The sequence below is a fragment of the Hemicordylus capensis genome, chromosome 1, assembly GCF_027244095.1.
Source record: "Hemicordylus capensis ecotype Gifberg chromosome 1, rHemCap1.1.pri, whole genome shotgun sequence".
Taxonomy (NCBI): Eukaryota; Metazoa; Chordata; class Lepidosauria; order Squamata; family Cordylidae; genus Hemicordylus; species Hemicordylus capensis.
The window spans coordinates 258,226,034-258,241,333 of NC_069657.1; the positions used below are offsets into that span (position 1 = coordinate 258,226,034).

General features: G+C 41.6%; 1 protein-coding gene across 7 annotated transcripts in view; it reads left to right on the forward strand.

Moving 5' to 3' along the window:
- The window catches only part of ESF1 (ESF1 nucleolar pre-rRNA processing protein homolog), a 62,433-nt gene that overhangs the window by 19,180 nt on the left and 27,953 nt on the right, over positions 1 to 15,300 (forward strand). For all 7 annotated transcript variants that reach the window (XM_053284592.1, XM_053284594.1, XM_053284597.1 and 4 more), the window contains 4 exons: positions 2,316 to 2,416; positions 6,308 to 6,460; positions 8,236 to 8,350; positions 11,993 to 12,125. In XM_053284592.1, the coding sequence (XP_053140567.1) occupies positions 2,316 to 2,416; positions 6,308 to 6,460; positions 8,236 to 8,350; positions 11,993 to 12,125 (502 nt within the window). The remainder of the gene's footprint in view (positions 1 to 2,315; positions 2,417 to 6,307; positions 6,461 to 8,235; positions 8,351 to 11,992; positions 12,126 to 15,300) is intronic.

A 15,300-nucleotide genomic window follows, 5' to 3' on the forward strand; every position in this document is an offset into this window, starting at 1 on the left:
GGAAGATGTCAGGAGCCATCAGGAGCCAACAGAATTTGGGGTTCTGTTCTAGATTGCAGTCTGGAGCATCTTTCTGGGCTTTATAAGGATAAATAGAGGATACAGGAAAGGCAAAATTTGATTGTCTCTGCTGCTGCTCTTTGTACTCTGTATTGCTTTTATGCTTTTTAAATTTTTAATCAGATTTGTTTTATATTTTTAGCTTAGTATTTTAATTGTGTCTTTTTTTACAATCTTGTTTTTAAATTTTGCTGTAAACTGCCTTGGGATTGTTTTAATGAAAGGCGGTATATAAATTTAACAATCAATCAATCAATCAATCAATCAATAATCTTAAATGATAGTTTCAAAAAGAATATTATTTTAAGGTAATTTGGCTTAGGGTCCAAATCGCAGGTTAAGGCATGCTGTAGACAGTGCTTGGAAGCAGTAATAGAGAGGGGTGGGGGATGAGGAGACTAAAAGGGGCAGAAGTTTAGTTTTCCCTATCCTTAGTCCAGTGGTGTGTTCGGTGCACTTGCAGGTCAGTGCACTGGCAGGTCTCCTCGCAGGGAGAAGAAAGGGTGAGGAACAAAGGGCTATTACTCGCATGCTTGAGAACCAGCAGGGTACAAATCCATGCAGACTCCATGTGGTTTGGGAAGGGATACTTATACTTAAAAATATGCCCGGGCAGTAGGGATGTGCACGGAATCGGCTCCCTTTGAGCCGATAGTGGGGAGGGGTGGCTTTAAGGACGGAGGGAAGATGTGTTTCCCCCTCCCCTATGCTCCTTCCTCTGGTGCTCTGTGTAGAGGTAGTCGCATGGGGCAACAGTGTACCTCCTTGCCACCCCATTGTTTCAGTGACTGGAAGTGTTGTGCGTGCATGCATGTGTCACAGGCGTACGCACGCTGCACACATGGCACTTCCGGTGACTAGACAAACAGGGCAGCAAGGAGATATGCTTCCACCCCACGGGACTAAATCTACACAGAGTTCCGGAGGGGGAAGCAGTGTGTGTGTGTGGGGGGGGGGATGTGACCCTTCCCCGTCCTTAAAGCCACCCCGGCCCCCGAGTTCAAACTGGTTTGAACGCAGGGGTTGCACACCTGTTTGGCGTTGTAAGACTAGAATGCCAAACAGGTTCGCGCACATCCCTACTGGGCAATTCCCAAGCCATGCTCCCTTCTTGGAGGGGCAAAAACTTGGGTAGAACCATGAAGTCCATAGTTAAATGAACTAGTCAGTCCTGGATGTGACTTGCCAAACAAAAGGCAGGAGTGGCTTGTGGAACTGTACGTGTAGATCTGAATAGCTAGGCTTCAGGTTTCTCTTGAGAACGAGATGGCACTCCTGGTGCAGAGCTATATGATTTGGGGTTTTAATGGGTTGCCTGTGCTCTGGTCTCTGCTAACCAACTGAGCTATTAAGGGTGGGTTGGGAAATGTTGCTTCTTATCGGAGTTGTGGCAGAGAGTGCTTGCAAGGGTGTCTCTCTTGCAGCAAGGGAGTATTTTCTTCCCTCGAGGTGTACCTTTTGAATTAGGTCTACTTGCTGGGTAATAGTCTTCTCTAGCGATAAAGAGACAGGTTTGGGGATGGCCCCTTGCAGTCTTGGTTATTGTGACCTTGGGGTGTATTGCTCCATGCTTTGCTCATGGCTTGACCAGCTGTGAGTTTTCACCAAATATGGGCAAGTGAAAAGTTGCCTTGTATCTTATGGTTGTATTATACATATTTTTAAACTTCTGATTAGATTTGTATTTTTATATTCCACTTTAAGTCTTATTGTATAGTTTTTATAGTTTTATATTTTAAATGTTTTATAAACATTCTTGAGATGGTTTTAATGAAAGGTGGTATAAAATGTAACAATCAATAAATAAGTTTATGATCCCATCCACTGAAGCATCCAAAATGAAGACTGTGAGCCCACAGTTCCAACTGCATAGAGCGACACTCTGTGTCCCCCCCAAATCGAGCTGTTCTGGCAATACCTGCCACTGCTTTCCTGCCACTGGCATTCAGAGGCATCCTGCCTCAGAGCTCTGGAGGCAACCTCTATAGCCATCAGGATTAGTAGCCACTGATAGACATTTCCTCCATGCATTTGTCTAAGCCCTGCTTAATTGGGCTCCCCCACCCCAAGCATTCAAGCAAGCAATACTGCCTTTCTTTCTGTGATTGGCTTGCGGAGCGCTGTGGGAGGTAGACTTCATTCTGTCTTCATAGTTGGGTAGGAAGGAAAGAGTGATGGAAACTCTCTCTGTAATATCTCGCCCCATGCTTCTCTCAAGTCAGTGCAACTCTTTGTCCTTGTTTCACTGTTTCTAGATTTATCCATCAGAGTTTGGAAAAGAGAGAATGAAAGAAGAGGAGGTGAAGGGGCCAGCAGAACTACTAAGTCTTCCTGAGGATGTCACCGAGAAAGACTGGTATTTGAATATGTATTTAGTATATTTATTTACTAATCGTGACCTTGGGAGGTTGAGTGCCTGTCAGGTTGGATGTGGAATGGAGTCACCCCCCCAAAATCAAGTAGTGCTTTCAACATATGTGGAAGACTCGCTAGCTATGTAGATGTGTAGGACCCCCATACACTGAAACAAACTTGAACAGTTGGAACACTGGATATTTGGGTATCCATTGGGGTGAAGGGAAAATGAGGGGCAAGGGAAGAAAGGTCATTAGTTGGCTGAAGTCCCAGCAGCTTTACAGAGCTGCCTCCGCTTTACTGCCCCTCACAATTAATCGGGGGCAGTTAGGTATACAGGGATGTTTCAGGAATGTGGAAAGAAAGATATTTTACCCTTTCCCACTCTTCAGAAATCGCCCCCACCAGCTCTATTACAATTCAAATTGCCTCTTTGGGACTGGCAGCCAACCCCACAGCTGACCCTCTAGGGAAAAGTCTTTAAGGTGTAGTGAGAGGAGATTAAAATATGCCCTCTCCCCCTCACCCCACCCACCTGCTGCTTCCGGCAAGTCCTGGATGTCACGACTAAATTCCTTTTCAAAACCTGGCTGGAGCTCTGAACTACAGCACTTCTCTTAAAAGCTGGAGATGCACTACAACACTTTGCAGGTCCCACTCAGTGGTCCCTCTCATTCTTTTTAATCTCTGTGTGGAATGAGTTTTGTTCTGGGCGGCAGTATCAAGGCAGTGTGTGCACACATGCATTCAGAGTGGGGCCTTCCTGATTCAACCAGAACGGGATCTAAAATGAACGGAGCGGACATCCAAAAACTTAGGAGCATGTGCACCACTGTTCCCTCTAAGGCATGTGCACGCTCACAAGTTTTTGGATGTCCACTCAGTTAATTTTAGATATTGCTCAGGTTGAATCAGGGAGGACACACTGTGTTGATACTGCCGCCCAGAACAAAATTCATTCCATACACAGAAGGGAAAAAAAGTAGAGAACACACTGATCAGGAAGGCCCCATTCTGAATGCAGGTGTGCACACACTGCCTTGATACTGCCACACAGAACAAAACTCATTCCGCTCAGAGATGAAAAAAATTAGAGGGACCAATGGTGTGCACACCTTAGGGGGAACAGTGGTCCCACTTGTGTGCCAAACTAAGGCTACAGTCCTCACACTTACTTGGAGATAAGCTCAATTTAACTCGCTGGGACTTCTTTCTCTGTACCGGTGTATAAAAAGCTGACACTCTTAGTATGTTTTAAAAAACTTTTTAGAATACACAGTTTGTCGGCACTTCTGCTCCAGTAAGTTGGGCCTCAACACATTTTCTTTGGCTCTGGGAGCTGGCCCCAAATTTTAGGAGCTAGACTGTTCTGCTCTGTGATGGGATGGCAGGGGAAGCAGACATGACATGTGACCAGCAGGAGGAAGGAGCAACCTGTCCCCACTTGGCTTGCTCACACCTCCTCTTAGTTGTGTCAGTCCATCACCTGGCTCAGGCTTTTGTTCTCCAAAGGTTATGTTGGAGACTGGCTTTTACCACAAGTAAATGTTTTTGCAAGCCAAGCCAGTGTTTCTGCCATGGATTCACTAAACCCCTGCTAACTTGGCGAAGAGGCACCTTTTAATGTGGTGATTCTCTTTATTTAGCAGGGGGAGAGTAACTGGCCCTATCCACCCCCAGCACAGTACCTCCAGTGACTGTTGCTGGTGTCTATCTTGTGTATCTCTTTAGATTGTGAACCCTTTGGGGACAGGGATCCATCTTATTTATTTGTTATTTCTCTGTGTGAACTGCCCTGAGCCATTTTTGGAAGGGCGATATAGAAATCGAATAAATAAATAATAACAAAATAATAAATGCAAAGAGATCAGTGATGATAATTTGGATTTATGTAGCATTTCAAACTATTCTCTGAACATTATCCCAGTTGTTTTTATATGAACCCTGTAAGATAAATAATTTTTATTCCCATACTGCAGATAAATGGATGAATCTCAGGGAGAGAGAGAGAGAGTAGCTTGAGCTCATGACTGAGGCAAGGTTTGAACTGAGGTCTCACTAACTCACAGTTCATTCTCAGTCTCTTAGCCACAGCACTGTACTAATTGTCTGTAGTAGAAGTAGTTCTTTTATTGCAGCCATAGGCCAAACATAATTGTCTATAAAAAATAACCAGCGCACTCTGTTCCAATCTTCTGAGATAACAAGTGCTTCTAAACCCTTGCTATGTTTGCTATGCAAACCCTGAGCATTTGAAATTTCTTTGCAAATAATTGTATACTCATTTCACTTGTAACTGACCCACTGTTGATTTCATGTGTTAGTAATGTCTTAAGTTCTAGGAACAACCTGAAATGACATGGGACATCCAAGGCCTATGTAATAGCATGTCCTTTGCACAATGAATTTCTACCACTAGATGGAGCGCTTTTCCTCCAGTGAGTGAACATCACTAAGTTGCTAATATAAAAAGGAAAATATTTTTCCTTCTATATTATATTCTATAAACCACCCAGAGCCATAGGATGAGGCAATATATAAACGTTATAAACAATATTTCTAGTTTAGGGACTCCTACTACTTTTCTTTTATTTAGTATCTTCAGATTATTAGGTGCTTCCAATAACACAAAAGCAGCATGAAAGTTGCCCAAAGGGTTTTCCACATAAGTAACTGGGGGTTAGGGGACTGTGGGATTTCTGGATGAAATTCCAGGAAAAGCTTGAGTATCGTCACACATAACTCTTTGATTGCAGAGGTGCAGCTGAGTACCTCTGGGAGACTGTCTACTCTTTGCAAAGCTGTTAAGTTGCAGGAAAGACAGGTTTGATGAGACCAACTTTACTGTTTGCCTTGAAAAAAATAGTTTTGAGTCAAAACTTGTGCAATGTTCTTGAGAAAAGCAGTGGATTTTAGAATATGTCTATTCTTGCACTTTTGTGCAGAGCAGTTGTGCTCTAGCTTTGTACCACTCTGCAGATAACCACATGATGAATGGAACATAGGAAACTGCCATATACTGAGTCACACCATTGGTCTATCTAGCTCAGTATTGTCTTCACAGACTGGCAGCGGCTTCTCCAAGGTTGCAGGCAGGAGTCTCTCTCAGCCCTATCTTGGAGAAGCCAGGGAGGGAACTTGAAACCTTCTGCTCTTCCCAGAGCAGCTTCATCCCCTCAGGGGAATATCTTGAAGTGCTCACACTGCAAGTCTCCCATTCAGATGCAACCAGGGCAGACCCTGCTTAGCTATGGGGACAAGTCATGCTTGCTACCACAAGACCAGCTCTCCTCTCCAAATGCCTAAGATGCTGAACGTGAAAATCAGGACTTGCTTGCCTGGTTGAAATTTTGCCTCTACCATGACCTCACTTGGTTCGCCTTGGGTGAGCCACTGCCTCTCCGCTTCACAAGTGCAATCTGGGTAGAATAACACTTACCTTACAGGGTTGTTGTAAAGATCTGTATGTGGCAGTATAGAAATGTAATAAATTATAAACTTAATACATGTGAAGCACTTCACACACTCAGATAGTACTATGAGAATGCTACATATCATTATCACGACCACCAGCTCCACAGACTGTGGTGAAGTTTCTCAGAATGCTATCAATAGTTCAGAGTGTTTGGTTTTACTTTGGAAAGAGAGTTGTAGCTCAGCCTTAGAACATCTAATTAGTGTATCTCTTAAGGGCGGTATAGAAATCGAATAAATAAATAACGTTAATTGTGGTGCTTTGAAGACTGTAAAGACTATAAAGAGATTCATACATTAGCACAGACTCTTAAATTGTCATCCCCAGCATGTAAACATTTAAGGGATAGATTGCAATATTTTGCTTCACAATGCCTTCATTTCTCTAATGTTACTTGGCTCTTCTAATTTCTTCTAGCATTTATAAGGAAAAACTGAGAGACTATCAGTTCAAACGTCTGAAATATTTCTATGCTGTAGTAGAATGTGACTCTCCAGAAACAGCCAATAAAATTTATGAAGAGTGTGATGGACTGGAATTTGAAAGCAGTTATTCCTTTGTGGACCTGAGGTATAGTGAATCAATGTTAGTTTGTGGTTGGTGGTGTTTTGTTTTTTTAATGCCTCCCTTGTCTAAAACTATTGAGCTTTATCTGAAGGTGCCTTCTGTTCGCAGAAGGGCTGCTTTACACCTTTCTCTGGAATGTTGCACATGGAAAGTGAATCCAAAACCAAAGATGCTTTTCTGCTATTGCAAGTGCTTGTGAAATCTCTGCACAAGCAGAATAATGAACACCCACCCACCCCCAAACATGTCTTCATAACGCTATGTAAAGTTTTGTGTAAGCATTTGTGGAGCAACACTAGCACCTATTTTTCTTCTGCTGATGGTTATTTGGATCCAGCCCACTGAAAATAGCCATCTTTCTTCTTGGGAAGCTGATCTTACCAAGAAACTTGCTTCTTAGGAAGCTGATCTTACCAAGGAAGCTGAACTTGGCAAGAAAGATCCAAAGCCAGTATGTAGCTCTTTAGAAATAAATCTCCCACAAAATGGGAACCTGGAGTTTATTCAGAGATGTCAAATGTGAATTTTAAAAAATTACAGTGGAAGCTTCACTTAGGAGAATTCCGTACTGAAAAGGCTATACAGGTGGACCTTGTCATCTGCGGCCCTGGCACCTGCGATTTTTGTATTTGCTGTCCGGCCATGTGCACCAGACCTCAGTATATGCAGATCAAAAAAGGGTTAAAAACCTCATATCCGTGGTCCCTAGGTGGCCGGAAACGATCTTCGAGGTAATTTCCAGCCACCATTTTGCTTAGCAGAGCCATTTTGTGGCTATTTCAGTGGGGGCGGATCCCCCCTCATGATTTTTCATGGAGAAAAGGCAGGTCTGGGGCATTGATGGACAGCTGGAGCCCCGCAGAGCATGGTATGGCACTTTATTTTATTGAATTCTTAGCTGTTTTCCCCCATCTCCAGGAACCTAATATCCCAATTTCCACTGCCTCAATGCCAGTGGCATCTGGTGGGCCACTGTGTGAAGCAGGATGCTGGACTAGATGGGCCTTGGGCCTAACCAAGCAGGACAGTTCCTATGTTCTTATGTTTACTTATCCACGGTTTCAGCCAAGAACAGAACCCCCACAGATAATGAGGTCCCCCTGTAGTTTTAGAGACCTGAAGTACAGATGCTGTATGGTGTGTTTTTGTTTAGGGGACACACACACACACACACCCGATAGCCTGAAGTTCAGCAATTTAATCAGGTGGAGGTAGGAGAACTATAGAAGTAATGGGAGAGTGGCAATAACAGATTGAGTATGCACATCCATTTTTCATGGTGTTAGGCTATCAAATCATCAGATTGCTGTGGTCCATTTGGCTTAGTATGGCCAACTTTGGCTTGCAGCTGCTCTCCCATGGTCTCCCACAGAGTTCCTTTCCAAGCCTGCCACCTTGGACCCAAGCCCTGCAGATGCTAGGGACTTAGGTATGACTCGGTTGTGGCCCCTTCCCTCTTGACTGGGTTCTTGCCCTGTGAGACATGGTCACATATTTCACGTTCTCAAAGTTGTTTTTTAGGTTTCCCAGTTTCAACAACAATAATGGAAACTCCACAAATTTTAGTGAAACCGCACTGGAGCTGGCCAGACATTCCCTGTGCTGAGCAAAGACATTCCCTTCACTCCCGTTTCCTTTAGTCATAGCCTGAACTACTACTACCCTGTTTTTCTTGTAGGTAATATTAATTAGAGAGAAGCTGGGCCTATAGTTGTTTGTTCCTTTGAAGCTTGGTGATATCAGTTTTAATAACAAATCGTTTTCTTTTGGCTTTTAAGATTTATTCCAGATGATGTGACATTTGATGATGTGCCAAAGGATGTGGCCTCAGAAGTGGATGGAGCTGCTTATAAACCCAAGTACTTCACATCTGCTGCTGTGGCAACATCAAAGGTACCTTAACAGTGTGTTTGTGGCCTTTCCAAACTTGTTTAGTTTTGTGTGTTCTTAATTTGTAAATTATGTAAATACATTCGTGATCGCACTGTAGATAGAAGGGGAGAACAATCCCTCTTTATTGTTGCAGTTGTCAGAAGTACAGTTCTGATCTGTTACAGTCCTGGAAAGTTCTGCTATGGACTTCAGTGGGTTTATTACCTTACCACGTGGGTGCATTTGGCAATGCTGCCTATGGGTAAAAAAAGCTTTAAAATAGGTTTTTGTATAGACTCTCTGCTCTTGTGCTAACTTTTTCTAATATACATGCTAAATTGATACATAATCCGCAATAGGCTAGGTGCATCTTTGAGATATCTGATAAAAATGTTTCTGTACTTGAAAGCAAAAGCATTTAATCTCTTGTTTATCAATGCTTGATTTAGAATGTATTTTGAAATTGGTTTTCCCAGACTGTGGTTACTAAGAGCCAGTACTGTGTCATGGTTAGAGCAGCAGCTCTGGACCAGGGAGACCAAATCATCCATTGAACTCACTGGGTGATCTTGGCCCCGTCACAATCTCTCAGCCCAGTTTCTCTCCCTCATGTAATTGCTGTGAGGATAAAATGGGAGGGGCCTAATCTTGAATAATGCCCTGAGCTCCTTGGAAATAGAGCAGGATATAAAAGTAATAAATACTACCATTTGTGCATGCAGTTCTTAAAATAAAATGTAATTTTTCTCAATTAAGGTTTGTTGGATTCTTATAAGCACTATTGTTTTTGTTTTATTATAGTTGGTTACACTTTTCAGTCTTTACAATTGTAGATGTATGACACAATGGGAGAAAATGGCTGTCATCCAGACCAAATTATTCAAGAGTAGTCACCTTAAGTGGCGCAGTGGGGAAATGATTGACTATCAAGCAGAAGGTTGCCGGTTTGAATCTCTGCTGGTATGTTTCCCAGACTATGGGAAACACCTATGTTGGGCAGCAACGATATAGAAAGATGCTGAAAGGCATCATCTCAGACTGTGCGGGAGGCAGCAATGGTAAACCCCTCCTGTGTTCTACCAAAGAAAACCACAGGGCTCTGTGGGCACCAGGAGTCGAAATCAACTTGATGGCACACTTTACCTTTAGTCTCATTGAAATTAATAGGACAAGTTAATCATGACTAATTTATCCCATTAATTTCAGTGGAACTACTAATGAATAGGTTGGTCTGGATGGCAGCTGATAGCTTTAGCTACTATCATAAAGATGTCAAATAGCTGATATTTAACAGTATCATGAACAAATTATTACATTTATCATCTGCCCTTCTGCCTAGGAGTTCAGAATCAATACCCAGTGCTCTAACTAGGCTGTCATACTGGTTCTAAAAAATTTCCTTCATACTCCATTTTGGAGCATACAGTGTTGGCCACTTATACATACAATGGGGTATTTTCCTAAATTTCAGAATTTATTGTGTTGTCAGTTGTTAGGGGAAAAAATGCTGTGACCCAGAGGAGGCACTTCATTTGGGGCAGATGAGGAGCTGCCCTGCTTCTTGCCAGCCCCATATTCTTGTCCCCCATTCTCACACTAAACATACTACCTCTTTCTCTCTGTGTGTCTGTCTCTCTTGGTTGAATATTGCTCTTGCATTTCCACTGCTTGCCAATAGATGGTGCTGGCTATTGGTTTCTCCCCCCACCCCCCCAATGCTTTGTAAAACCATTTCCTCCCTCTTAGGGTGTTCAGTGGGATCCCTTGCCCACAAATGAAGTCATTACCATACTTCATCACTACCAAGAATGCATATTTAGTGCTTCAGTACCAATCAAAATGTATCTTTCATTGCTTTCCCCCCCAAGGGTGGGCAGGGGCTAGTCCTGCCCCCAACCAATCAGAAGTCAGAATAGTTTACAGGCACCTATCCTGACCAACAGCCAGCATACAAGGCCACAGTCATCTGATTTCCCAGGATTCTTCTAGGTAGGTTGGATAGAGTCTTAGGAGGTCTTCGTGCAAAATGGGAGCACTCAGTCTGCAAGCAAATGGAGTTCAGAACCGGAAGGGGCCATTGCTACCTTTCTCCTGCCTCTGCTCCTCGAGGAAGCCAGCTCTTTTCTCCTCACTCAGCACTCCAACCAAGCTCTCAGAAGGCATTGAATTTCTCCAGTGTTGTCTGGGAGCTCTTTTCTTTTGCTTTAAAAAAAAAATGCCACTAGCAAATCTTGGCAACGTTCAGAGATCTTGGGAATGGGGGTGGGGGGAAGCATGGGATATGGTACTTTCTCTGGGTAGTTAATTGACTAACAAGCAAACAGCTCTCCTCCTGCCCCCACTCCAATTTCTCCTCTTCTGGAACTTTAAGCAAAGCCTGTTGCTTGCTCCCTTATCTTTCTCTTACTATTTCCTCTCTTGATAGTGAAAGAGAGGGAGCGAGTTATGGCCTCCAAATAAATGAAGGCATTTTTGCAGAAATTACTAATTGGATAACTTCAAATTTAGCCTTTCTGAATTGTGTTTTTATTTTTTAACATTCTGAGATTGCCCTCTATTTATGGGCAACCTAACAGGCACAGCTTGGAAACCAATCCAATCCAATCCAAAATAGCCAAGTAGCTCCACCACTCTATAGTTGTTACGCCAGGTTTTATTCATGTGTGTGGGTTAGTTATTCTGTGTGTTACTCTTTTTTTTTTTTTTGGTGAATGGTGGTGGTACACAAAGGAGAGGTCCTCAGCACAAGTTCTTTGGATTTATATGGCTTATTTTTCAAATGTGATATAGGATATCCTCAAGTAAATATTGCTTAGAACTACAGCCAGTTCCAAATAAATGAACTCATTGGGGCTTACTCCCAAGTAACTGCTGTGTGCATAGGATTGTAGACCAAGGACATATCCCAGAAATGTTTATATTGTGAGAAAGGGGAAATAAGGCTTGCTTTTAAAAAAAGTATATGTGCATATTTGTGAGAAGAAAGCAAAATAGTGGGCTCTGTGTGTGGCCAAATACATTGTGGTATTTTCAAGTGCTGTGAAATTTGTGTGTGTATGCATATGCTACCTGCAAATGCATGTGCTACCAAGACTCCAACCCTCACTTCAGTTGGAAATACAGGCCACAATGACTCAGTATTCGCAGTTTCTGTATCTGCAGTAATTGTGAAGAACGAACCCCCCGCAAATACTGAGGTTCTTGTGTATTTAGAATGAAATAGTTAGAAACGTGGCTAATATCTGTGGATGGCTCAGGAGCTAGAGATGCTTCGGGCAAGTAGTTCATCAAGACTTTTTGAATTGGAGGAAATACAAAGAATATACAAAAAGCTAATGACTGCATCCTAAACAAACACATAGGGCATACCTTCCATCCATGGTCCACTTGTCTCTAGACATTTTCTCTCTCCTCCCCTCTGCCAACCCTCTTCACTTGAACTTTTCACTGCTGTAAAATTGTTCAGGTGCTGGGTATGGAGCTGCTCTGGAGGTCCTTAGAGTGCAGCAAAAGGTGATGACAGCTGTACGTTTTTAATTTGAGGCGTCTTTGTGGCACTGTCAGGATTGGTTTGGCTTTTTTGGCTTAGAGTGCTTGCAGCCTAGATGACTTTAAAATTTATATCTAAAGTGTACAACCTAATATAGCTTGTTTTGCCTTAAGGTAGACATCACATGGGATGAGACTGATCATGAAAGAGTGACTTCCTTAAGTAAAACCTTTAAAAAAGATCAACTTCTGGACATGGACTTCCAAGCTTACTTGGCTTCATCAAGTGAGGAAGAGGAACAGCAAGGTACTTGTAGCAGTTAAGGTTCTTGTAATGTTTAGGATTTAAAAACAGGTTTTTCCAAGATATTTCCTTCGGACAGTAAACATTTATTTAACTATGTAAAGAAAGATTTATGGGGGAGTGTAGCCTCTTAGTAAACCAATTGTTTGGATTTAGAATAAAAATAATCCTTCACTTCTTAACAAAATAGCAATCCAGTTGGGAAAGCTCACTTGAACTGATTTGAAACTAAGGACAGGGTTCTTGTTTAAAGGAACCATTGTAATATTTAGTTGTAAAACTAAAGAAATGTGGCGCCTTCGTGCTGGTCGCTGACCGAAATAAAGAGATTATTATTATTAATGTGTCGCCTACTGCAACTGTCAAGTAAGACACACATTTCTTTAGGATTACAACAAAAAAGCAGGAATATTAAAATGGTTCAATTAAACAAGAACTGTTAGTTACAAATGAGTTGAAATGATATTTCCCAACTGGATTGCCATTTGGTTATGAGATGAAGGATTATTTTGGTTATAAATCTAAACTCATATTGCTGTGAAAACTAGTACATCCACTTTGCGAAAATAGTGACAGAACAGCAAATATGATTTATGATAGCTTTCTGTTGGTTTCCTTATTGAATCTCAGAACTATGGGATTTTGTCTTTGATGTTAAAGTAAATCATATTTTAATATAATAGAAAGGCTTAAAAGTTTTTAAATGAAGTTGTAAACACTGAACAGCATCTAGAGTAGCTGGTCACTACCAACTCTACTACCACCTCAAATATTTATATACCAGTTTTCAGTGAAAGTGGTTTATATGGAAATATAAATAAATAAAGATGGTTCCCTGTCCCTAAAGGGTTCACAGTCTGAAAAGAAACACAAGATAGACACCAGCCTCAGCCATTGGAGGGATGCTGTGCTGGTGTTGAATAGGGCCCATTGCTCTCCCTCTGCTAAATAAAGAGAATCACCACTTGAACAAGGTGCCTCTTTGCTCAGTTAGCAGGGGATCAACTCTAAGTTAGACATGACTAACTTAAGTCCCATTAATTTCAATTAGCTGTAGTCATGACTAATGTCATTAGGATGCTGTGTTTTGTTCTCACTTTTATTAAAATGCAAATACATAAAATCAGATGATTGCTTTTTTGTTTAAACTCACTGAAAGGTTTGGGTGCACCAGTTCCAGCCCTAAGAAGGACAGTGGTTCCCTATCTCAGTACTTAACTTACTTAACTGAGATTAGCCAAGGAGACTGCTTTGTCCGTTGTTAGTGCTATTATGAATCGTCACTGTACTTATCTGTTGCATTTTAACTTTTACACAGTAATGATTGCTGATTGTACTGCCTCAATCCCATAGCCCTTTGACCCCATGTACACGTGTGTGTGTGTGTGTGAGAGAGAGAGAGAGAGAGAGAGAGAGAGAGAGATCTGTCAATGGAGGATGGTACTTTGTGGATCTGATAAAGTGGACTGTAATCCATGAAAGCTTATTCTGAAATATTAAGAACATAAGAACAGCCCTGCTGGATCAGGCCCAAGGCCCATCTAGTCCAGCATCCTGTTTCGCACAGTGGCCCACCAGATACCGCTGGAAGCCACAGACAGGAGTTGAGGGCGTGCCCTCTCTCCTGCCATTACTCCCCTGCAACTGGTACTCAGAGGCATCCTGCCTTTGAGGCTGGAGGTGGCCCACAGACCTCCAACTAGTAGCCATTGATAGACGTCTCCTCCATGAAGTCATCCAAACCCCTCTTAAAGCCATCCAGGTTGTTGGCTGTCACCACATCCTGTGGCAGAGAGTTCCACAAGTGGATCACGCGTTGTGTGAAAAAGTACTTCCATTTGTTGGTCCTAGACCTCCTGGCAATCAATTTCATGGAGTGACCCCTGGTTCTAGTGTTGTGTGAGAGGGAAAATAATTTCTCTTAGTCTTTAATTAGTCTTTAAGGTGCTACAGGATGCTTGGTTGACTGTAGACGGCTTCACCAGAAGACACTGTGAAATTTAGTATGTGAAGCCTTGCTGTAGTTGGCAGATGAAATGTCATTTACAAACCCTCAAAAGATTATTTATTGACCAACCCAATTTTAAAAGTTTTTTTAAATACTGCAAATAATGTATTTGGCTTGACGTATTTACATTACAAAACCATTCTAATGCAGCTCTGCTTTCTGCTTCTGAAAGATTTTTTTTTAGTATTATTTCCCTCTGCTCTGTGAGATTTTTTAATTGTTTAAAACTCACTTGTACACATCCAGCACATTTTTCATTTGGGTTAAAGGAAAAAAAAATACAAATGGTTCTGCATTAAACTGCATTCTACATTTTTATTTATTAAATAGAAATAAATAAATTGGCATGTAGGAGTGCAAAATATAATGAAATGAACAGCAACAAGTTTTCAGTTAATTTATCATAGGGTTTTCTGCCTCCAAGCTGTGTATAATTTGTTAGCTTCTGACAAATGTTATTTTTATGACTTTATCTCTCAGTTTCCTTTAAATTTTTACTTTCTCTGAGGTGAATAAATTCAGGCTTTTAAACTGGAACAATTCACATTAAATCACATCATTGTGTAACCAAGACTTCTGATTATGTATGTGATTGGAATAAGTTTTCTTTGAACCGTTGGAAGAATTGGACAGTTGCTGCTGTAGCTAATGCTCTTGTTATTCATGGAAATGTTTCTTTTCCTTGGAAATTGGGCTCCTGAAATTGTGCAATTGTAAAACAACTTAATACCCTGTGGGTTATGGAAGTTGAGTCTTGCCAGCTGAAATGAGTATTACTGAATAATGTTTGATGGTATTCATTTTATGGGCTTGTGTGGTTTGGCACTGTTGTCAGTTGAAAGAATATTAGTGACACGCACACCAGTGTAGTAGTAAGGTCAGTGAAACCATTGCCATCTTTCTCTATTTGTACATGTTCATGGATACCAGAGGAGCCTGTAGTATGAATCCTCTTGCATACAGTGCATTGGTGGATTATGACTTGAATTTTGAATGCAAAAGAAAAGTACAATGATATAGACAATATTAAGGCAATGGCTTCGATATGAAGGTACCTTGCATGAGCAGAAAGCTTCTTATATACTACTTCTTATATACTCACGCAAAGTGGTCCAGTGATTTTCCCTATTCCAACTTCAGTCGCTTGTTGCTTGCTGTTCTAGAGGATTC